Genomic DNA, 25,069 nt, shown 5'->3' with positions numbered 1-25,069 from the left:
CAAAAGACCTCAGCCTTCTCAGCAGGTAGAGTCTGCTCTGGCCCTTCCTGTATAGCGCATCAGTGTTATGAGTCCAGTCCAGTTTATTGTTCAGGTGAACACCCAGGTACTTATAAGAGTCCACTATCTCAATGTCCACTCCCTGGATGTTCACCGGTGTCTGTGTGGTGGGTCTGCGCCTGCGGAAATCCACCACCAGCTCCTTGGTTTTAGCGGCGTTGATCAGGAGGTGGTTCCGCTGGCACCAGTCCACAAAGTCCTGAGTCCACTGTCTGTACTCTGAGTCATCCTCACCTGTGATGAGGCCAACTATGGCAGAGTCGTCAGAGAACTTCTGCAGATGGCAGCGTGGGGAGTTGATGGAGAAGTCTGCAGTGTAGAGGGTGAAGAGGAACGGTGCCAGCACAGTTCCCTGTGGGGCCCCCGTACTGCAGACCAGCCTGTCAGAGACACAGCCCTGTGTCCTCACGTACTGTGGGCGGTCAGTGAGGTAGTCCAGTATCCACTCGGAGATGTGGTGGTCCACTTCTGACAGTTCCAGCTAGTCTCTCAGTAGTCCTGGCTGGATGGTGTTAAAAGCACTGGAGAAATCAAAGAACATGATCCTCACAGTGCTTCCAGGCTTCTCCAGGTGGGTCAGAGCTCGGTGCAGGAGGTAGATGATGGCGTCATCCACCCCGATGCCAGGCCGGTAAGCAAACTGCAGCGGGTCCAACGAAGACGACACCATGAGGCGTAGATGGTTGAGGACCAGCCTCTCGAGGGTCTTCATTAGATGCGATGTCAGGGCTACTGGCCTGTAGCTGCTAAGATCCTTTGGATGTTTGGTCTTTGGTACCGGTACCACACAGGAGGTCTTCCACAGTTGTGGTACTTTCCCCAGCTTCAGGCTCAGGTTGAACATGTATCCCATGATGCCACACAGTTGATCTGCGCAGCACCTCAGGAGCCTGGAGCTGATGCCGTCTGGACCAGCAGCCTTTCGCACCTTGATCTTACGTAGCTCCTTCCTCACATGATGAGTTGAGAGGGACAAGATGGAGGTGGGGGATGGGGGTTGTGAGATGGAGTCCTCAGAAGTGAAGGGGGTGGGTGATGGCTGAGAGCTGAGAGGTGTGAGGTCCCAAGAAGAAGAAAGGTTGGCAGTCATTAAAGATGGTGGGGCTGACAGCAGGGGGGACTGGGCTGGTCAAACCTGTTAAAGAACTGGTTCAGGTTGTTAACCCACTCTAAGTCTCCCACAACCCTAGGGCTTGGTTTGTGGCCTGAAATTGAGTTCAAACTCCTCCAAACCCCACTGATGTTGCTCTGCTGTAGCTGGTCCTCCATCTTCTTCCTGTAGATGTTTTTTCCATCCCTGATTTTCCTTCTCAGATCCTTCTGCACGGCTCTCAGCTCCTCCTTATTTCCTGATCTAAAGGCTCTCTTCTTCTCCTTCAGGAGAGCCTTTATTTCGGAGTTGATCCAGGGTTTGTTGTTTGAAAAACACCGTACCCTCCTGGTGGGCACAGTGTTTTCCACGCAGAAATTTATGTACTCAGTGATGCAGTCCGTGATGCTGTCGATGTCCTCCCCATGAGGGGCACAAAGCTCTTCCCACACAGTGGAGCTAAAGCAGTCTCTCAGAGCTTCTTCAGTCTCCTCAGACCATTTCTTCACTGTGTGTGTCACAACTGGTTCTCTGTGTACCAAGGGTTTGTACACAGGCTGGAGATGAACCAGGTTGTGATCTGAGCCCCCCAGGGGAGGCAGAGGTGATGAGCTGTATGCCTCCTTGATGTTGGCATACAGTAGATCCAGTGTGTTGGTATTCCTGGTGTGGCAGGTGACATACTGGGTGAAGGTGGGGAGAGTGGAGGACAGGGAGACGTGGTTAAAGTCCCCTGAGATCAGAAAGAGGGCCTGTGGGTGCTGTGTTTGGAGTCTGCTGGTAGTAGCATGGAGGACATCGCAGGCTGCAGCAGCGTTAGCAGAGGGCGGCACATACACAGTTATCACAATAACATGTGAAAACTCCCGAGGAAGATAGTACGGCCTCAAGCTAACAGCGAGCAGTTCAATGTCCTTACTGCAGAGCGTCTCTTTGATGGTTAGATGTCTGGAGTTGCACCATCTATCGTTCACAAACACAGCCAGACCCCCGCCCCTCTTCTTACCACTCTCCTTGGTTCTGTCGGCACGGATCAAATGAAAGCCGTCCATGTTTATGTGTGAGTCCGGGGTTAGCTCGGTTAGCCACGTCTCCGTCAGGCACATGAGGCTGCTCTCCCGGTAGCTCCTTTGATGTCGCGTTAGCGCCGCCAGCTCGTCCACTTTGTTGGGAAGAGATCTCACGTTTCCCATGATGATGGACGGGATGACGGGCCTGTACCTTCTCCTCTGGCAACGACGACCTATGCCCGCACGTCTCCCGCGTCTCTTCCTTCTCAGTTCGCGGGGAATATCAGGTCGTTCTGCAGGAGTAGGCACAGCGGAGCTCCCGATGGAGAACAGCTGGTCCCGAGAGTAAACAATAGGAGCATGGCCACTCTCGCAGTCTCCAAACATAAACACCATAAAAAGGGTAAAAAACAAAAACAAAGTTTTCCAGAAAAAAGTCTGCTCCATCATGAGGAAAAAGAGCAGAAGATACAGAAACTCAAAAACACATCTAATACTAAACAAAATGAGAAAAAACACGAAATGAGTGCGGAGCTGCTGAAACTGGCTGCCTGCTTGCGCGGCGCCGGAAGCGGAAGAGTTTCACTAAATCAGACAAAAGGATGAAGCAGAGAGAGAAAATAGATCTTCTAGATATCTATATCTATGTGTGCGATTGTTTTAGAAGAACTCTGAATAAGGGAATCGTTACATTTCAGACAGCAACAATGAAAGTGGAATAGAGGAAACTACTCTGGATGACCTCTAATTTCCTGCTTCTAAATTCAGATAAAACTGAAATTCTTGTTCTCGGCCCCACAAATCTTAGAAACATGGTGTCTAACCAGATACTTACTCTGGATGGCATTACTTTGGCCTCCAGTAACACTGTGAGAAATCCTGGAGTCATTTTTGACCAGGATATGTCCTTCAATGCACATATTAAACAAATATGTAGGACCGCTTTTTTGCATTTGCGCAATATTCCTAAAATTAGAAACATCCTTTCTCAGAGTGATGCTGAAAAGCTAATTCATGCATTTATTACTTCTAGGCTGGACTATTGTAATTCATTATTATCAGGCTGTCCTAAAAGCTCCCTGAAAAGCCTTCAGCTGATCCAAAATGCTGCAGCTAGAGTACTGACAGGGACTAGAAAGAGAGAGCAGATTTCTCCCATATTGGCTTCTCTTCATTGGCTCCCTGTTAAATCTAGAATAGAATTTAAAATTCTTCTCCTCACATACAAGGTCTTGAATAATCAGGCCCCATCTTATCTCAAAGACCTCATAGTCCCATATCACCCCAACAGAGCACTTCGCTCTCAGACTGCTGGCTTACTTGTGGTTCCTCGGATACTTAAGAGTAGAATGGGAGGCAGAGCCTTCAGCTTTCAGGCCCCTCTTCTGTGGAACCAGCTCCCAGCTTGGATTCAGGAGACAGACACCCTCTCTATTTTTAAGATTAGGCTTAAAACTTTCCTTTATGATAAAGCTTATAGTTAGGGCTGGATCAGGTGACCCTGAACCCTCCCTTAGTTATGCTGCTATAGGCCTAGGCTGCTGGGGGGTTCACATAATGCACTGTTTCTCATTCACCTTATTTACTTTGTTTATACTCCACTCTGCATTTAATCATTAATTGATATTAATCTCTGGCTCTCTTCCACAGCATGTCTTTCTCTCCCCTCAGCCCAACTGGTCGCGGCAGATGACTGCCCCTCCCTGAGCCTGGTTCTGCTGGAGGTTTCTTCCTGTTAAAAGGGAGTTTTTCCTTTCCACTGTCGCCAAGTGCTGCTCATAGGGGGTCGTTTTGACTGTTGGGTTTTCTCTGTATTATTGTAGGGTCTTTACCCACAATACAAAGCGCCTTGAGGTGACAGTTTGTTGTGATTTGGCGCTATATAAATAAAATTGAATTGAATTGAATTGAATTGAATTGAATTGAATTGAATTGAATTGAATTGAATTGAATTGAATTGAATACTCTGAGAGGTGGCTTCATGTTTCTACAGCTTATTTTAGTCTGTTTGTCATCTCTCTATTTCAAACAGTCACAACAACTTTATTCATTAATAACTGCATTGTAAAACGTTTCAGCTGTTTCTGATGACAAAGATAAACTGAGGAAAGTGGAAGTTTTTCAGCTGGGTGAGTTCATCAGCCTCCATATACTAAAAGTGTGCGAGCAGGAAAACTGCACAGGTTTGTACTGTGTAAAGGGAAATGCTACTAAAAATCTCTGCTGTCTGCAGGAGACGGGGAGGAGGAGCCCCTGGAACTGGGCTCCATACAGAGGTCAGAGGTCGCTGTTTCATTGATGCTCCACAAGCTTTGACTTGGACTCAGGCTGAGGTCATACAGATGTTTGACTGCAGCTGTTAATGCTTCCAAGGCTCTGTGCTGTGTGTGTGTGTGTGTGTGTGTGTGTGTGTGTGTGTGTGTGTGTGTGTGTGTGTGTGTGTGTGTGTGTGTGTGTGTGTGTGTGTGTGTGTGTGTGGTCTGCATCAGTCCTGCTGACTCTCTCTATGGGAGCAAATCTTCATCTATACAGTTTGGGAGAATCCATTGAAATTCAAACCCTCCTAAAAAGTCACACTCACAGGTTTCCATTAACATGGATCGGAGGCTCTGATGCAGCAGAGCTATAAATGTCAGCTAGAACCTGACAACTACTTCAAAAGCTCTTTCATCAAATTGTGACATCATGATTTTCTGATGTTTCCAGGAAGGTTCTTGGTTCTGGAGTGACGGCACATTTACGCCTTTTTCTACCTGCTGTCCTGGAGAGCCAAACAACCATGGTGGCGAGCAGCACTGCATCCAAATGAATCATTGAGGTCAAAGAGCACATCTGTATTTGCTGATTAAAGACATGAAAGAAGTGGAAAACATAGATGCCGATGTTTGATGCAGAGATAAAAAGTGCTGGGATGATGCTGAGTGTCGTCCACTCGTCCATCCATCTGTGTGATGGTGATCTGGTGATTCCTCAGCTGAGCCAGTGACAGGAAGAAGCTTCCAGCAGCTCATTGCTTCCATGTTAGTGTGTGAATCATCAGCCTCATATAGAACTTTATTTCTTCTCCATCACTGGAACTCTTCTTAAGGAAGAACTGATTCTGATTTCTCTGTGAGTGCAGAGGTTACCTGTAATCTCTACTAACTGCTGCATTCTTTCATTCTGACAGATATATCATGCAGAGGGAAAGAGCTTTAGAAAGAAATGATATACATACGGTATATCTCTGCACAACAACAAAAGCTTCACTACATCAAATGTTGAAGAAACATCTGGATAAACTGTGAGCTCATCACACTCTCATTACGCTCTCTTGATGCTCACATTTACAACAAGGCAAACCCAACACGACCTTTCCTGCACGACCACTAGAGGGCGCTTCATGTTGAAACGTAGGTGTTGGTGGTAAGAAGGTGCTGTACAAACGACCTATGAGGTGGTTTAGGGCGTTTTCTCCCCTGCAGTTCGTTCACTCTGCTCTGAATCAGCTGATGAGTTTGTAAACTTGTAGCTTTTTCCTGTGGTTTGGTTTCTTTCCACTCAGAAAAAACTCCAAGCCAACTCCAAGTGAACCAATCTCACATCTGCAGAAGCGAACCACACCAAGGGGGAACCGAACCAGAGTCAGACTGAAACGGACTAAAGAGCGCAGGTGTGAAAAGAGCCTTAAATGAGGAGAGTCTCACACAGGAGGATGAACTGCTGCTTGGCTTAGTGTGTGTTTGATTCCCGCTGGAAGAAAGATGTTTAACAGAGACACAGACACAGAGAGAAACAGGCTCTGACTCAGTGACACATTCAGACAAACACTGAGAGAAGAAATGATGTGAATCATAACCAGTGGATATTAATACTAACAGTCATTTCTATAATGTTGTGTAGCGGGGAATTCTTAGTGGAAACTGCTCCTCTCCTGAGTGCTGCTTGTGAATGCAGCATGAACCCTGAGTCCTCCTCTAGCTCTCTAATCAGAGCTGAATATAGGGCTCACCTGGAGTCCATGGTTCAGGCTCTCCTGGCTTTTTGCTCTGATCTTGGTTGCAGATGGCAGTGATGCTCACAGGTATGTGGGAAATGGATTCAGTGTGTTTAGATGAGCTGTTAGAGCACATTTAGTGCTTTCTTTTCTCTTCTAGTCTCATCCTGCTGTTTGTGGAGCGCATTCATTTCCTTTGGTGCTTGTTTGGCTGCCCAGTGCCTGATGATGGTGAGCAGGATCACAGCATTAAGTGTGTAGTGTGGGATTATAGTAGGGTGGAGCACAGATAATCACTGTTTCTCCTTTTTATAACTCTGTCCTGCTGCTGTGCTGTTCAGGCCTGTTTTATTGTGTTTGAGCTTATGTGAACAAGTGTTTCTATTTATCTGAGCTGCCCTGTTTTTGGTGTCTGTGGTTATGAATCTGTTTGTGGTTAGTGTCTGTAGACTGCAGGGTCATTTTTGATCTGAAGTTTGAAGCTGATTAAATGTAAGGATTCAGCAAAACAATATCAAGGAGCACCAAGTCTAGAAAAAAAATCCAGACCCTGGTCCTATCGGGTTCTCAGGCTGTTTATCTCCCTGATGTTCCTTCCTGAGTGAACAGGGTAAGATGACCCTCTCACCAGGAACTGTGGTTCTGCTCTCTGAGAATATTTAAGCTCTGGGCAGAACCTCGATCACCTTTGTCCCCAAAGTGGAGCAGAAAGGTCACCTCTGTCCTTCCAGGCTCGCTAAGGTCACCACTTTAAGACACTTCCTCCCACAGAGCAACAACTGAGCAGAGGGAATAACTCAACACATGAAAAAAGCCATTTAGAGTTAATTCCTCTTTTATTTATTAATAAAGAAAAATAACATGATTACAATGATAAAGCACTTAATGTTAAGGAGACCTGACAGTCACAGGTACAATATTCCAATAGGGAAAAATAATAAATCCAGAGGAACTCCTGTCCTAACTAACACACTTCTCTGGCTGACTACTACACACACACACACACACACACACATACATATGTTCCCCAACCACCATCTTCAGCATCAGTTGTCTTTTATAGAGTGGTTACCTCCTCCTTTTGCATCAACACATGCGTAAAAAGATTATATGGGATATATGTATATAAAAATGTAATTAATTTTATCACATATTACAGAAACAAAAACATGAAACTGTGTAAGGACATAGTTGCCTGGAATATAGGCCTGCCAGACTCTGCATCCCACAGACTTTTTGGAGCCTCATTGTTTGAGCGATTTACTCCTGCTAACATCAACAGACCTGTGCAGGCTTGGAGGTCGACCAGGTTGATTTCTCTCCAGGTGTCTCCAAACACACGCTTCCCCTCCAGGTTTGTCACCTCCAGTAAAATTCCCTCAGTGGACTCTGGTAAAAAGAGTTGGAAGCTGGACTTGATGTCATCCACATGAGATGTCACATACCATGTTGGCCCTGGAGTCATCTTTATAACACCAGAGCAAGTGTCCACTCTTGGACTGGAATGTCCACTCAGGTGCCTGTTCTTCAGGTGTCTCTCCTTCTCCATCTGTTGACCAGTCAGTCTCTTCAAAGTCTGGATCAAAATCTGTGTTGTCTTTCACTTCTGAGACATCTTCCTCTGTCTCTGGTTCAATTTCAGGGCCCTCTTCATCATGTCCAAAAACCTGGACCAGAACATCTTTGACAGAGAACTGCTTGGTCAGTGACCTACTCATTGTGCTCAGAGTAAAAGGAGTGAAAGGCAAACATCAAGCTATATACATATGGGGGTCTGTGTGAAGATGATACATTGATAAGTCTGGAAGGTGTGGCTCATGTGGGGGACAGACACAAAAGAGTGGGAGAGAGACATTGTTCAGTCTGAAGTGAGTGAGTGACTTGGAGTGGTGTGTGTAGGGATGTATTCTGTCTGATGGATGAACATAGTCTGCAGTAAAATAAATGTCAGGATGAACTCTGGCTGCTCACCAAACTTGTGTTCATTGGACAATAATGTGTGAACCTCTCTGAGCAGTTTGTAAATTGATGTTTTGGGTCAGTGCAGCTCAGTGATTCCTCTCTGATATCACAGTTTGTCTCATCTGCAGCAAACTAACTGCAGCTGACATGAACTGAATCATCTGAGCTGAACTGAGCTTCAGAGAAACACAACATCCTGATATTCACTGTGAAGCTTTGAGTGGAAAAAGACAGAAAAACAACATGTGGATCCTGGAATAATGGCAGCTTCCATCTTTAAAGGACTGAAGAGGAAGAAGTTTACAAGGAATCATTGAGAACAGTTTCAAACATCAACTGATTGAATCCATGAATCTGAAAACGTGTTTGTGAGTGAAAGAGACAGACATGTACAGACTGAACTATCTGTTCAACAGTCAGAGTTTCTCTGACAGGAGGACACTCTTTACACTCAACTCAGCACAGAGACACTGAGGCTCTATCCCAGAGTCTAAATCCAGGATAAAGAGGTTCAGTGAATGTGGTGTTGTAGGTGTGGAGGTGGATCAGGGTGTCAGAGGAGACTCTGTAGAAGGACAGAGTGCCAGCAGGACAGTCCACATACACTGCTACTCTGTTAGACACAGAGGAGGAGGAGGAGATAGAGGATGTTCTTCTGTTGTTGTGCCAAACAGAGTAACCATGATCAGAGCAGTACAGACTCCAGGACTGATCATTCCCTCCAAGCACACAGTCATCTCTGTTTCCTTTCCTGCTGATTCTTCTGTAACTCACTCCTATTTGAACCTCTCCTCTCCACTCGACCTCCCAGTAACAGCAACCAGTCAGACCATCTCTACACAGCAGCTGAGGCCGATCAAATCTGTCTGGATGATCAGGATATGACTGAACCTCCTCCACATGTGTCACCTTCCTGTTGTTTTCAGACAGTTGTATTTTTGTGTTCACTGTGTTTGTGTCGATTGTGAGTTGACAGGAATCTGATGGAGAGAACAAACACAATCCAGCTGCAGTTATTGATCCATCATCTGTTCATTGATTGACACTTTGATGATGACTCCTGACATCAGAGATGTGAATGAGTGATGTGACAGTTTGAAGATGGTTGAATGTGTGCTGCTTTGTTTTCATCAATCACATTAAAAACACACTTACACTTCCTCAGACCTGGGATCAGCCATCGGACTCCGGCAGGCTCCACCCTGAAAGGAGGAGGGGGGTCAGAGTCTCTGTCAGCATGCACACATGGACATTACATCGCTCTCAGACACACACTGTTAGACACTGATAAAGGAACAGTCCAACATTTTCACATGCTCTTCAATCCATTTGTTGATCAAATTGGTGAAAATTTAAACTGATCCTGGATCTGTCAGGTTTTTCAAGCAGTTGTTGGGTTGACTGTCATAGCAATAAATCCATACAGTCAAAGTATGGCTGCACTGTTAGTGATCAGTGCACTGATGATAACATGAGCTTTTCACATGGAGAGAACATTGTGTGATCTTGCAGCTCTTCTCAGTTATTACTTTAACAGAGGTTCTGCTTCAGAAGACAGATGTGGGATTTTCCTGCTGCTGCCTGGAATCTTTTATAGAGCTCTGAGGAAGAGATCCCCTCAATATGACTATGAAATTAGCTGATTCATATTTTCAGCACAGATACAGGTCATCTACCAATCAGAAGGTTGGTGGTTTGATCCCTGGCTGCTCCTGTCTACATGTCAAAGTATCCTCGGGTAAGATACTGAATCTTTCTCCTGATGTGTTCAATGTTAGATGGAAAACACTGAGATGTAGCAGAACATGCTAGTATGAATGAAGACATGTTGTACTGAAGTGTCTGTTGCTCTGTATGGTTTTTATCACTCAGAGTAATTAGATGTGAAGGCCAGGATCAGAGACCTCCTCATTTCCATATTAGTGTTGGACAGATGAGACTAATATACATCTCACTTCCTCTGGGACTGGCATCAGCCACTGCTATAGGTGAAGACACATGTAATTGGAAGTAGATGTTATGAACATGTGCAACAGAAAAACAGGATGTTCATTGCTATATAAACGGGTGCCTTCTGTGCATCAGGGAGAAGACAAGTGGCCGTCTGTCCCAAACACAGCTGGGAGTGTTCAGCAGAGAGTTTCTTCAATACATCTGTACGGCATCGATCTCAAGACACAACAGTATAAAACGCTTTGAGGGCACAAGCAAAGTAGAAAAGTGCCATCTAAGAACTCGTCCATTTACAAAGACATTATTCCCTCCGTGCTTCCTGTCTCATTGTTGTCTGCACCTGGATCTTGTTTTCCCCAGCTGTGTCTACTTCCCTGATTGCCCTTGTGTGTATTTATATTGTTGTCTTCTCCTCAGTTTTTGTATCACTGTTTGTTGTTTCCTCTGTTTGTGTGTTCTGGACTTTGTTCCAGGAAACATTTAAAACTCAGTTTCAAATTAACCCGAGTTGATGATCAGCTGATCAGAGGTGGTTCAGTCAACTTTGAGTTTGTTCACCCTGAGTTAATCACACATGTGATTGAGGAAAGAAAGCCATCATCAGTGGAGTTCTGATCACTAGTGATGGTAATAATAAGGCCCCGTGAATGTGTCGAATCTTTCCGGCCAAATGTTTCACCAAAAGCCTGATCACACGACGCCCCGTTTAGCAGCTCATTTAGGAGTGCTGACACCTGCTGGTCATTTGATGTACAGCAGTCCTGCTGTGTCATTGGCTGGCAGATCTTTTAGCATAATTATGCAATTCTGTCAAAATCTGCATTGGAGGTTTTGTAAAGCCAGACTAAATAAATCTATGCTGATTGTGGTGTATTAATAAAATAAGATTAAGATTAAGATAGTGTTTATTTGTCACATGCACAGTTATACACAGTACAATGCACAGTGAAATGTATTTTGTACCTGCAACCATATATACACACACATATAAATAAGAAGAATAAAAATAAAAAAAAAGTAATTCACACTATACACTATACTCTATATACTATACACTATACACACTTTTATAAATTATAATATTTACATTGTGCAATAATGGTCCAGTTAGGGCTCAGAGTTGAGCAGACGGATGGCTTGTGGGTAAAAACTCTTCTTCAATCTTTCAGTCTTAGCCCTCAGGCAGCGGTAACGCCGGCCTGATGGGAGCAGGGAGAAGAGAGAGTGTCCGGGGTGGCTGGGCTGTTTTAGGATCTTCATGGCCCTCAGCCTGCACTGCTTGGTGTAAATGTCCTGCAGGTTGGGGAGGGTGGTTCTGATGGTCCGTTCAGCTGAACGAACCACCCTTTTTAGGGCCATGAAGTCCTGCTTGGTGCAGTTTCCCATCCAGGTGGTGATGCTCCCACGCATGATGCTCTCGATGGTGCAGGTGTAAAAGTTCCTGAGCACCTTGAGTGGGAGCTTGAAGTCTCTCAGCCGCCTGAGGAGGTAGAGACGCTGTCTGGCCTTCTTCACAGTGATGTTTATGTGATGAGTCCAGGACAGGTCCTGTGAGATGGTCACTCCCAGGTATTTGAAAGTGTCCACTCTTTCCACCTCAGCACCACTGATGACAAGTGGATGGTAGTCCCTCTGCTGCTTCCTGCTGAAGTCCACGATCAGTTCCTTTGTTTTGCTGACGTTGAGCAGGAGGTGGTTCTCCTGGCACCAGTTCTCCAGGCGGGAGACCTCTCTCCTGTAGGCTGTCTCCTCATTGTGAGAGATTAGTCCCACAACAGCAGTGTCGTCAGCAAACTTGATGATGACGTTGGACTCTGACGTGGCCTCGCAGTCATGGGTGTACAGTGAGTACAGCAGAGGGCTGAGCACACAGCCTTGGGGGGATCCAGTGTTGAGGGTGAGGGAGGATGAGGTGAGGTGACCCACTCGTACCACCTGTGGTCTGCTGGTCAGGAAGCTGTGAACCCACCTGCACAGGGATGGGCTCAGGCCCAGGTCCAGCAGCTTAGAGACCAGCCTGGAGGGAACTATGGTGTTGAATGCTGAGCTGTAATCTACAAACAGCACTCTCACATAGTTCCCCTTACCAGTGTCTATGTGTGAAAGGGTCTTGTGGAGGAGGAAGGATATGGCGTCATCTGTGGATCTGTCTGGCCGGTATGCAAACTGTAGTGGGTCGAGGGTGGTGGGCAGTGAGGAGGTGATGAATGTCTTGATGAGTCTCTCAAAACACTTCATCACCACAGAGGTGAGTGCTATGGGCCTGAAGTCATTGGGGCTGCTGGGGTGTGGTTTCTTTGGGACAGGGACTATGATGGACTTTTTAAAGCAGGTGGGAATCACACACAGTTTCAGTGAGAGGTTGAATATCAGTGTAAACACAGGTGCCAGCTGGTCAGCGCAGGTCTTAAGGACACGTCCACTAATACCGTCTGGTCCAGCCGCTTTCCTGGTGTTTACACGTCTAAACGCCCTCCTCACGTCGCGCTCCATCACAGTGAGTGTCTCTGCCCCTCCGGCCGGGAGCGCAGCGGGCTGTCGGCTTCCCGACTCAAAGCGCGCAAAGAAGATGTTGAGTTCATCAGCCAGAGAAGCGTCGGCACTCACCGGGTGTGTGTGTGGTGCTTTGTAGTCCGTGATGGTGCGTAGTCCCTGCCACAGTCCCCTGGAGTCAGACTGTTGTAGTTGCTGTTCCAGTGACGTGCGGTGAGGGTCGTGACTGGTGAGGCACTGAGGTCATCACATCAGATTTACAAACATATAGCTTATTCACCATTTGATTGGCAACAGTTGTTTTGTTTAACATTAACATAGTCTGAAGCAAACCTTTTAGCTCCGGTGTTGGTCTTCCTTTAATTATTATCTTCTGCTTCGATTGAAAGTCCAGTTTAGAAAATTCTTTCAGTTGAGTTATGTAATCTTCCATGTTGAACATAAGGCCAAGCAACAGGAAAAACTAACTGGCCTGGCTAACTGTTTATGGTAGCTTGCCGCCGAGGAGTCGTAGAGTCCCTGGGATCACCAGCGCCCCCTACCATGAGGCACGAGAACTGCGTGCCTCACCTAGTGTCTCTTCGCAGCAGTTTCATGATCGCTCAACACAAGAATGCATTACACACACATACAGTTGTTAATGAAAAAAAAACAAAAAAAAACTGTGCATTATATACACCAGCTAAAATATAGAAATTTAGTTCATATAGTAAAAGTGTTAGAACATTTTAATAGCCACATGCAAAGGGAAAGTAATCCGGTCTCACTGCATAGCATGCCAGCACAGTTAGTAGTCATTGGCAATGACTATACTGAGCCGCACCACGGATTGCGCAATCCGTGGTGCGGCTCGCCGGGCTGGTGCCTCACCGTTCGTCTCTTAGTATTTGACCGGCAAATGCGAAAATTCAGCGATTTTGAAAAAACTAATCTAAAAATGGTGTAGTTAAATGGAAAAGAACTTTAAAATACAAATCACTGAATGAATATAACCATTTAATTTATTTTTTAATTTTATATTTCCACGATGACAGGTGAGGCCGTGCCTCACCTGCCTCCCCTGACTGCACGTCACTGTGCTGTTCCAGTCTGCAGCCGTAGCGATGTTTAGCCTCTTTCACCGCTCTGCGGACGTTGTATGATGCAACCTTGTAGTCCTCCATGTTCCCAGAGGCGAGGCCGGAGTTGTAGGCAATGGTGCGGGACCTCAGGGCGTCGCGGACAGATTTATCCACCCACGGCTTCTGGTTGGGAAAAGTCCTGATGGTCCTCCTAAGTGAAGTGTCTTCAACAACTTTCCCAATAAATCCCACAACAGTTTCCGTAAACTCCTCGATGTCTCCGCCCGCGCTGCTGCGAAACATGTCCCAGTCGGTTGAATCCAACGCACCCTGCAGAGCGGCCTCTGTTTGATCAGACCACCGTGTCACTTCTCTCACAGCAGGGGGTTCCTGCCTGAGCCGTTGTTTGTATTTCGGCATGAGAAAGACAGAGGTGTGGTCAGACTTCCCAAAAGGCAGAAGAGGCTTTGCTTTGTAGCCATCTTTGAATGGAGAATAGCAGTGGTCTAGGGTCCTCTCTCCTCTGGTGGGGCAGTCTATGTGCTGAGTAAACTCCGGTATCGCCTTTTTCAAGTTTGCACTGTTAAAGTCCCCGGCTACGATGAGAGCCGCATCACGCTGGTTAGCCTGATAGGTGGAAATAGCCTCATGTAGCTCGGATAGTGCAGTGTTTGTGTCCGTCTGAGGTGGAATATAGACGGCGCTGAAGATGACCGAAGTGAACTCGCGGGGCAGGTAGTGGGGACGGCATTTCAGGGTTAGGAGCTCCAGGTTAGGTGAACATGATTGTTTCAGAAGGACAACATTCCTACTGTCACACCAGTTGTTATTAATCATTAGGCACACACCTCCTCCTCTTGATTTTCCAGACTCACTCGTTCTGTCCGTGCGATGAACACTGAAGAACTCCGACGGCTGTACGGCGTGGTCCGGTATGAGGGGGGTCAGCCATGTCTCCGTGAGACAGATGATGTTGCAGTCCCTTATGTCCCTCTGAAACTGTATCCTGGCCCTGAGTTCGTCCAGCTTGTTATCCAGTGACTGGACATTAGCCAACAGGATGCTCGGCAGTGGCGTTTGGTGCGCTCTGCGCCTCAGCCTCTCTCTTATGCTGGCTCTTTTCCCTCGGGGCCTTGTCCGTGACCTGGGTCCTTTGTTTGAGCTGGCCCACTGGAAACGCAGTATTTCCTGAGGCCAAGTCGGGTCGGGAGAAAAAGGTGTCAGAATACAGCCCGAGTGCTGTATTCTGATATTAAAAAGAGTCTGTCTGTCTGTCATACGTGATATGACACAGAGCAGGCGGAATTATAAAGTCCAAAATTAGAGCTAAACCTAATATAAACAAACAAAGCGTAGGAGCAGGTACGACGGCTGCCGACCTCACCGGCGCCATCTTGAATAAATATAAGATAAAGCTTTAATGATCCCAAGCCTTGGACATTTGCATATTACATTTGCATACAGCAGCTAATCATAGACAGAATAAAAGTTTGATATAAAATATATTTGTTTTATGATTTCTGCTGCCATCACTCATATACAACATGAATTTTCAAATGAAGCTGGAATACCAATTTTATCTTTGATTTTTTAATCTAATTATTCAGATACAACCTGGCAGAGACAAAAACTGAGGAACAGATCAGACACAGTTCACTGATGGATCTGTGATATTAGTGACCCAGACAGAAACAGACCCAGGGGCAGATCAGCCCTCATAAATATTTTTAATAAAAACTGTTTCTGCAGCAGTTTATGACCATTTTATGTTAGAATAATTAGTCAGCAAAAATTTAATCTGTTGGACTAAAGAAGCTTCATTTTTATAGAGAAAATTTCATCATTTATGTCATTGAAACGCTCAATGACATTTACAGAAAAATTCTGCTTTATATTCCCAATTTAACCTTTTCTAATCTGATCCAAGATCAGCTTCACTGATGGATGAGCAGCAGAGATGTTTCACTGAGTTACTCTTAAAGGTCAGAGTTCAGTAATAACATATAACTGAAAAAAATGTAGGGCAGCTTTCCAAGACATAAATAAATGTAAAATTGTTATAAACTCTAAATATTTCAGCACAGTTTTGGGAGGATGAACCATTTTAAACTAGAAAAAGCATTTCCTGAAGAAAATGCACTGTGAATTCTGCAAGCTGAAAGATTGTAGCTGAAATGCTAAGAAATGCTTCAAAGAGCTGAAACTTTATTTGCTGAATGAGCTTCAACAGCTGAACTGCTGAACAGCTGAATAGCTGAAAGGCTTGGCTTTATTTTAAAGCCTAAATGGTGTCTCTAGAAGAGAAACAAGAGGAGGAAGAAGAAGAAGAAGTTTCTCCACAAAGTGCCCAGGTGGGCCTTTGCCTTAAGACGCAGTTCTTCGTAATTCAAGAGAATATCGTCTGTGTGTGATTAGGAACTAACGGAGCGCAGTGGTGATTTTTACACGTGGGGTGTGAATGAAGCACGCTTTCATTAAACTGTGGGTGACGTTCAGATAAGCTGGGTACTTCATCTGGGCTAGGATCAAACTGCTGACTGTCAGGGTGGAGGTGACGTGGGAAAGCACGTGACAGAGACTCAGAGATAAGCAAAATATAGTCAAAGTGAACTTTAAGCTGCAGTTTGAGTGAAAGGTTTCGAGTGCGTGCAGCCATAGACATACACACTTAGACCGCCGCCATACTGGATGTGGCAAAATCGGCAAACATAACATGACAGAGATGCTGTGCTCTGGTGCTGCGTGGCGTTGTTGGAACCATTTTACAGTCAAAATGGGATCACGTGGTTTTACCTTTCACAGGTAAGACTGAAGAATTGATTTGGCCATTCTAGCATTTTGAAAACAGGATTTTCAGACGCTGCAGTGACACTATGGAGTCCTGCGGTGCACCTCCAAACAATGAAGTCAATCTACATTGGGCCGAACTAACTACTCTGATACAAATACAGACTGATTAAGGTCAAATCAGACCTGTTTGCTGCTGAGTATTTTTGCATTTGTGCTTCTTGGCCCTTGTTTTTGTGTAGTAGTAATAATAGGAGCATTTAATTTATGAAGCACTTTACAAAAATTGGATACAGCGCTTTTTTTGTTGTTTTACCTTTTAACCATAATTTTTTATTGTATGAAATAACATATTGATTTATAATTTTAGTATACAGTTTTACTGTTAAAAGAAAATAAAGTAGATCAGTTTGTATTGCAGTTTCTTATTTTAATTTTTTTTAATTTCATTTTTTTTCCTTAAAGATCGTCATTAATACTTAAATTGATAAAAATCGGTGAATATAAAAATGCCTTTTTAAATTCATAAACCTGCAGATGTTATATCTACATGTCAGGATCTGGTTATTGTAGACGTTTATCATCGCAGTAACAGTGTTACAAACATCAGTAGCTGTAAAGACTCATAAAAACATTAGAAATACAAATATGCTGCACCCTATAACATACGTGGATTTAACATTTTTAATTATCAGAGGGAGTTAAGGAAGTATTTTGTGCCTGGCAGTTTCCCAGTGTTTATTAGTGCATATTTGAATGTGTGAATGAAACGCACTAACTAAATAACTTTGTAGAAAGGCGCTTTATGAAGTTCAGTCCATTCACTTGGATTAGTTTATATCACAGATCTGCCACATCCAATATGGTGGACGCGCTGACGTGTCACAGCAACAGGCCGCCTGCTCAGTGCGGCTGCTTATCTATGTCTTTGGGTGCAAAGAGATGTTTTTAGCAGAGCGGCTCTGAGGCGTGTGACCAGGCCTTACCAGCAGGCTGATTTTCCATGATTTTTTTTCTCTCCAGTGCAGTGGAACTAGGAATGTGCAAATATTCACCCTCTAATTTCAGTGACTGAGAAGTGAGGAGTATTTCCTTCCAATTGCAGTTGGTCTTTGTTTCTTCCTGAAATTTCTCCCTTCTGCAGTACACTCGGCATGTGAGATATAGATTATTAATGATGAAAACAAAAAGTGCAAACAAACATGGATTCCCTCCTCTGTGGGCAGATGTTTAGACTGTGGCCACAGTAACTTCAACCTATAAATCACTGACAGGACAACCTGTCTGTTACTCACCTGTCACACCTTTTCTCTTTTCTTTTAATTCATTACTTTTTGTGCTAATCCAATAATTAGTAAGAATAATGTTTGACACCATGTGAAAACCACTGTGCTAGGCCAGGAAGTCCAGGAATTCTGGACTGGAATATCGGAAAATATTTGTGACAATTCAGAGATTTAAATTCAGTGCTTGTCATGTGTTTCTATTGCACACATTCTATTATTTAACTTGGAATATCTGAATTACTTCACTTATGGCTCAGATTCAATAAAGCAAAATAAAACTGACTAAACCTTTGGGTTTTTTCTCTTGTAGTATCAGAGGATTTGAGTTTTGGAGGCACGTACACGGGAAAAGAACCCATGGGTTCCCATGTGGAGCATGCGGCCCGTCCCGGGCAGCCGCCCTGGCCTCAGGTAACGAGTGTTCAGTCTTCTAGGCGAGCTCGTGGCATGGCGCTATAAATGAGTTTTAATTATTGGATCAAGATGTTGAAGGAATTGATTATTGCAGATTTGTGAAAATACAAGGTTTATTGTGGAGGTTGCAGTATTCTGATCAGGGAAAGAAAGTGAAGAAGTCTCAGAGGAGTGTGCCTCCCATTGTTTAGGCAGGAGTGGGGGTCGCATAACTGAGAGAGCTCTGGTCAGAACTTGGGAAAAACAACTCCTTATTTGGCAGGGGGCCAGAATCATAAAACAATGGGGGCACGCATAGACACTTTGAGATTGCCGTGCGCTTACTGAGAGGTGACACCTTAACCGTGGTAAGGGATATTATTTTGCAATCTCCAAGCATGCTTTTATTATTCTGCATTATTTTTGATCTCATGTATTATGTGTGTTGATTAATAAATCTTTAATAACGAAGTTAGAAGTCTGACCTTTCCTTTTCTTTATAAATGAACTCGGGGGGACACTGAAACAAAGGGAGCACGTGTCCAATAATTTGGGGGCTCGTGCGGGATAAAGAAAGGAGAGGAACGACAGAATTGGACAGGTCTGTTTTACTCAGATGAACCCGGAAAACAACTGATCTGACCCCGCGCGGAGAGATTAAAGGTAGGCAGAAACCTGTTTGATCGAATTTCTGCTGATTGAGTATTGTAAAATAGTGGTCAGATCACGTTTAACTCCCGTGTTTCTAAATTTAAAAAGGATTAATAATGCAGAATCCCGGGAAATATTGTGTTATTTAACGAATGGTTTTAGTATAAAGGAAAAAAGTGAAATAAGAAGAAGAAATAGTTTTGCCTAGCAGGTGGTCGAGCCAACCGATTTCCAGACGTGGATTCAGTCCATGCGGTCGGACCGGTGGGAGACTAGGTGAAATTCCTGGGAAAATTGAGGCAGTCCCGAAGATTAAAATAAGAAATAGTTTTTGCTTAGCGAGTGGTGTTCGCCAGCCGACCCAGACGTGGTTCGGTCTAACGCGATTTGAAAATCGGTTAGCACTAGGTGTTTAATTCCTGGAGAGATTGAAGCGGCTCCGAATAGTAAAAATAAGGGTGAAAGTCCTAGAAAATTATTGATAATCATTCTCAGCATATTAAAATAATAGTGCATTTCGGAATGATTATTAATAAAAATCTCTAGCATATTAAAATAAGGGTGGAAGGCCCGAGGTTTAATTGATAAAAGGACCTCAAGCATCATAAAAAGTAAACCATTCGAGGGAAAATTGTTTGTTATAACATGTATTGGGAAGAGTGAATGCGCGCGACCGTGGTATGATTGCTGGTGCACGAGCGTGGAATCAACAGCAAGATCGCAGCGAAAGGGCGATCGTGGCCTGTTGAAAGACGTCTCGGGAGCCAGATGCGTTAAAAAGAAAAAAGAAAAAAAGGAAAAACGTAGGAGAAGACGTCGAGAGTAAAATTTTTAACTGTGCAAAGAACACAGGAGAACCAGCGGACTTGGGCACGGTTGGCCGCTCAAAACAGGAAGTGAACTCCTCAATAGACAAAGCAAAGTGATTCTCAGAGGCGGAAGTCTCTGAGGGTGGGTGCTGAAGGAGGAGTCACGAAGGGGACTTACATAATCACACACACACTCATCCACACACACATACAGTACACATGCATTGGTGGAGAACTCAGAAAAGCAGAGGAATATAAAATAAGCAGTAAAATAAAATAAAGTAAAAATAAAAAAATTAAAATAGAATAAAATAAAATAAACAATATATAAAATAAACAAATACATAAAATAATAAATAAAATTTACATTAGAGTAACTGAAAATAAATTAAAGACCTAGAAGGAAAGCAGGATAAAATGGAGAAAGAGTGGAAAACGGTCAATGAGCAAATTGAGGAATTGGTAACGGTAATGAAAAAACAGAAAGAGACCACAAAGGATAAAAAGAGGGTTGAAAAACGAGTGAGGGAACAGGTGAGTATAGCCCTCAAAACAGGAGGTTTCAGTGGCACTGAGAGATCTCCCCTGAAAGAGGCAATCAATGATGAGCTGGGTCGTCGTTGTGAGAGGTTGAAAGCAGCGCGCAATGCAGAAGAGACAGAGGGGCTCACTCTCTGGGAAAAAAGGGCACGGAAAAGAACATATGAGGATGCTGTGGAAGGCTGGAGAAAGCTTTATGACATCTACGCCTGTTGTATGTGCCTCGACCACCGAATGAAGAGAGAAATTGAAAATAAAGATTTAAAAGAGATGGAGAATGGAACTCCATCGGCACCATCAGCAGAGGATCTTGACAGCTCTCCCAAGGAAAAGGAGGAGAGAGAGAGAAATTCAGGTAATTATCCCGTAATTAACATAACTGGAGGACAGGTGGAACTCCATGGGGTAGATCATCCACCACCCTATAAGGCACCGAAAAAACGAAAATGGATAGGAAATGGGGGAGTCCAAGGTGGAAAGGAGACGGAAGATGACCAGTTCCTGTTTGGAGGAGGCTGTCTAACAGAGGGAGACTCTCCGATGGAGCGGAGACAGATAAAGAAAGGTAAGGAAAAGGAGAAAAGAAAGGACCCCAAGAGGGAAAGGGGTAAAAGACAAATTAAATTACAGGCTGAAATAGATGGAGAGGTGGACTCTGAGAGCGAACACTCTCAGCATTCACCAGAACACTTAGAATCAGGGTCAGAAGCCTCAGAGGACGAGGGTCTCCGCAGACAACAGTGTGAAATGTGGGAGCGAATGGAACAATGTTACATTGAAATGCAGGAGAACCTGCAGGAGATAAGAGAACAACTGAAGAATAGGGAGGAGGACCCTGAAGAGGAATATCAGGTTGGTATTGGCGCAGAAACATCCGAAACAGGGGGACCGTCCATGAGGACCCGAAGCAAAACGTTGCCCACACAAATGCCATTATTAGCTAGAATAAAAGGAGGTCCCCTGCAATATAAACCCTTTGGTTTAGGGGATATTCAAACATTGGCTGATCAGCTACCTCCCCCATCTGAAGGAGGAGCTAAATTTTTACATGCGCTAGATCGCCTTACACAAGGCTACGTAGTTGCAGTGGGTGATTTTAGGGCTGTGGCAGCACGACGGATGTCGAGAAGGGACCTTAAAGAGGTCCAAGAATTGGCCCAAATGGAGAATGACCCAGACGACACTCCCCTACAGAGGAGTTGCCTTGGGTGCAGCTATGAGGGAAGTTTTCCCTAGGGATGTAGCTCCAGCCATCCCTAAACTCACGTGGGACACATCTGAGGCCCCTAGGGTTTATTTGGATAAGGCTAAAGACTCCTGGCTCCAAGAGACAGGTGTGCATCCCTATAAAGAAGGAGCGAACAAAGAGTGGTTCAGGAAGGCGGTACTGGAGGGAATGCCAAAGGAAATTAAGAGACTGATGCAAGAGAATCCTGATATACCAGGGTGTGAGGACACCAAATGGGAAAGACAGTACATCATATGCAGCGACACAAAGACACAAAAGATGAAGAATCCAGTAAGGTGAAGGATTTACAGGCCCAATTGTTGAAACTCCAACTCGGCAAAGTAAGACAGGAAGCGACTGAGGTGAAGAAAAATAGTAAACAAACCACAAAACAAATGGTGGTTTGCATGACAAACCCAGAGGAACCTAAATGGCCGGATTTGGGTCCGGATTCGGATCCTGCCGGTCATCGGTTATCATTCCCACAGAGGGAATCCACAGCGTGGGTGGGGGGCTCCGAGGGGGAGACTTTTGAGACCGTTTGGCGGACCAGGGGGACCACCTCGTACATTAGCCTGTTTTCTGTGTGGTCAGATGGATCACTGGGCCAAGAATTGCCCTAGGAACAGACAAGGACCAGCAAGCCGTGGGAGAGCGCGTGGCAACCCTCGCCCAAATACATGGGCACCACCACAACGCCCAGGAGGGTGGACAGCGCCTAATGTACAGGCAGTACCCAATCATCAGTTTGCACCAGGAGTGCAGTACCAGGCCTCAGGGGGCCAATACCCCCTGTGTGAGGACACCTGGGGTTTGGATCCAGGACAGTATTGACACACCCCACAGGGAGGCCACGGAGAAGAGGGAACGGCAGAACCACTTCTCCCAGTGATGGTGGCAGGCAAGACGATGCCATTTTTGGTTGACACAGGAGCAACCCATTCCACAATAAGACAATTACCTGGACTGACACCATTATCGGACAAGACAGTCGACGTGGTCGGCTTCTCTGGGGTGCCACAAACTCTGCCCATGACGAAACCACTTAACACGGTGGTGGCTAAACAGACAGTGTATCACTCATTTGTAGTGGCCAAACATGTACCAGTGAATCTCCTGGGGAGAGATTTATTGATGAAGTTGGGAGCATTGATTCTGTGCAATACAGATGGACTGACAATTACCCTACCTGATGGGCAAACAAGGATGTGTGATTATCAGCTCTCCAGCGGGAAACACCAACTATTGATGCAACCCCTGGCCACACAGACACACACCGCTGATATTTACTGGGCTTTGTTGAAACCAGAAACGCCAACACAGGCAGGCATATTGACTTTGTTCCGTAGGTGGGAACCCTGGATCGCTGGATTGGGACCATATGTCTCTCCGCCTGACCCTCCCCATGTCACGTTGTTTTATGACAGAGATGACACAGATTGGTATAAAGATGCTTTTGCCGAGCTGGAGGGTCAACAATGGGAGGTAGCAGTTTCTGATTTGTATGTGGCTCCAGAGGGAGTCACAGCGGCGGTTATTCTCACCTCTGATCAGCAAAATTGGTATATGATGGCGGAGACATCTGCTCCACATGTCTCGCTAGCATTACATTCAGGGCACACGGCCAAAGAATTAGGGCCCATGATGAAACGCGCAGGGGGCCTGACAGATTGGGTCCCGACACAGATTCCCGGACTCACGTACTCTCCAAGTACCAAAATGTATCGAATTTATGTGCGTGTAAACAATCAGGCTAACTTGGAACACGTCACGCTCGACCGCGAACATGGCCGAGAACATTCTGATCACGAGCAGGCAGAAGTTATAATTGCCAGGCTACCTCGTACTCTGTGGTCAACCGGACCAGCGGATGCGGGACATTGTCAGTGGTTACCCCCTATTACATTCCAAGTTCAAAAGGTCCATCTCATTTGGATTCCCCAGTACCCTCACAAACCTGCGGCTGAAGTTGGTATCACGGATACCATTCATGGACTCTTGAAGACAGGAGTCCTTGAACCTTCACAGTCCAAGTGGAACACCCCAATTCTCCCTGTGGAGAAGGTGGGGACCGGTAAGTACCGGATGGCTCATGATTTGCGGGCCATAAACAAAATTGTGGTAACTCCCACCCTACCGGTGCCGAATCCCTACACCGCTCTTTCATCGCTTCTTCCTACACAAAAATGGTTTTCTTGCATAGACTTGGCAAATGCATTCTTCTGCCTTCCTCTGGCAGACAGTTGTAGAGACATGTTCTCTTTTACGTTCCAGGGGCGACAACTCCGGTACACACGAGTCCCGCAGGGATTCATTTTGTCACCAGGACTCTTCAATCAGGCCCTGAAAGAAGCCTTATCGGGCTGCGAACTTCCACCCAACTGTACATGGATTCAGTACGTGGATGACATTCTCATTGCAGCCACAACAGCGGCAGATTGTCTCCAGGCCACATATGATGTGCTCTGGCGGTTACATGCCCGCGGCTTTAAGGCTAGCAAAGATAAACTACAAATAGCCCGTCCCACTGTCAAATTTTTGGGGCGCCTCATTAACAGACAGGGAGCCGGTATGTCTCCAAATCACAGGCAAACCATTTTGCAACATCCAAAACCCACCACAGTGAAACAAATGTTATCATTTTTGGGTCTTGCAGGGTTCAGCAGAAGCTATGTACCAGAGTTTGTGGGATTGACTAATCACCTTCGAGAAATGGTGAGAGAAAAGGGCATGAGAAATCTCACAGCCCCACTACAGTGGACAGTTCCAGCAGAAGAGGCATTCACAAAACTGAAACAATCTTTAGCAGGAGCAGCGGATCTGGCTCGGCCAGATTACGCGCTTCCCTTTTTCTTGGATGTTTCTGTACAGGACAACGTGGTTAACGGTGTCCTGTATCAGAAACAAAGGGGGAAAAGGTGTATTTTAATGTATTTAAGCGTGATGCTGGACCCATTAGAAAGAAGGCACCCGGTCTGTACACAACATGCAGCAGGAATAGCAAAACTTATTCAAAAAACAGCACACATAGTGATGGGACACCAGTTGGTGGTCCTGACAACACACAGAGTGGTAGCATTTGTGAATTCACAGATTTTCACATTGGCTCCGCTGAGACAAGGGAGATTGAGTAAGATCTTGGAGGCCCCGAATCTGGTGTTTACACACCAAGGGATCAATGTGGCTGACCAGATCTCAGGTGGGGAACCACATGACTGCCAAGAGAAGGTCTTGGAAGACCTAAAAATCAGACCAGACCTAGCCAGCGAACCGATAGAGGGCGCTGAAAATTGGTACACAGATGGATGCTGCTATAAAGACAAACAGGGAGACCTCCAAGCAGGGTATGCAGTAGTTAGGGAGACAGAGGCAGGTTACCAGGTCGTGAGAGCAGAGAAGTTAACAGAAAGACCATCAGCTCAAAGAGCAGAGCTTCTTGCAATGATCACAGCACTGCAACATGCAAAGGACAGAGAAGTGAACATCTACACCGACTCAGCCTATGTGGCAGGAGCCGTGCATGTGGAACTCAAACAATGGGAAAGAGCGGGATATCGAACAGCCAGTATGACCCCTGTAAAACATGCAGAAGAAATGGCGATTTTGGCTCATGCCATTCAGGGACCAACCAGAGTGGCAGTCATAAAATGTAAAGGACATGACCGAGAAGGGAGTAGGGTGGCAAAAGGAAACGAGGAGGCTGATCAGCGAGCCAAAGAAGCAGCAGGATACACCCCTCAACATCAAATGATGCTGAGCCACCCACAGGT

The 25,069-nt window shown here is 45.3% G+C and overlaps 2 protein-coding genes across 2 annotated transcripts in view; both read right to left on the bottom strand.

The window, feature by feature from the left end:
* The window catches only part of LOC115798487 (NLR family CARD domain-containing protein 3-like), a 48,043-nt gene extending 40,189 nt beyond the window's left edge, over positions 1 to 7,854 (bottom strand). The window contains exons 1-2 of the mRNA XM_030755344.1: positions 7,582 to 7,854; positions 7,411 to 7,523 (exon numbers count right to left, since the gene is read on the bottom strand). Of these exons, the coding sequence (XP_030611204.1) occupies positions 7,411 to 7,523; positions 7,582 to 7,854 (386 nt within the window). The remainder of the gene's footprint in view (positions 1 to 7,410; positions 7,524 to 7,581) is intronic.
* Positions 7,855 to 8,554: 700 nt separating this feature from the next.
* The window catches only part of LOC115798479 (uncharacterized), a 214,761-nt gene continuing 198,246 nt past the window's right edge, over positions 8,555 to 25,069 (bottom strand). Inside the window, exon 19 of the mRNA XM_030755332.1 lies at positions 8,555 to 9,078. Within this exon, the coding sequence (XP_030611192.1) occupies positions 8,555 to 9,078 (524 nt within the window). The remainder of the gene's footprint in view (positions 9,079 to 25,069) is intronic.

The sequence above is a fragment of the Archocentrus centrarchus genome, chromosome 2 (assembly GCF_007364275.1).
Source record: "Archocentrus centrarchus isolate MPI-CPG fArcCen1 chromosome 2, fArcCen1, whole genome shotgun sequence".
Lineage (NCBI taxonomy): Eukaryota > Metazoa > Chordata > Actinopteri > Cichliformes > Cichlidae > Archocentrus > Archocentrus centrarchus.
The sequence above is the reverse complement of the archived record's forward strand: the minus strand, read 5'-3'. Positions and strand labels throughout refer to the sequence as shown.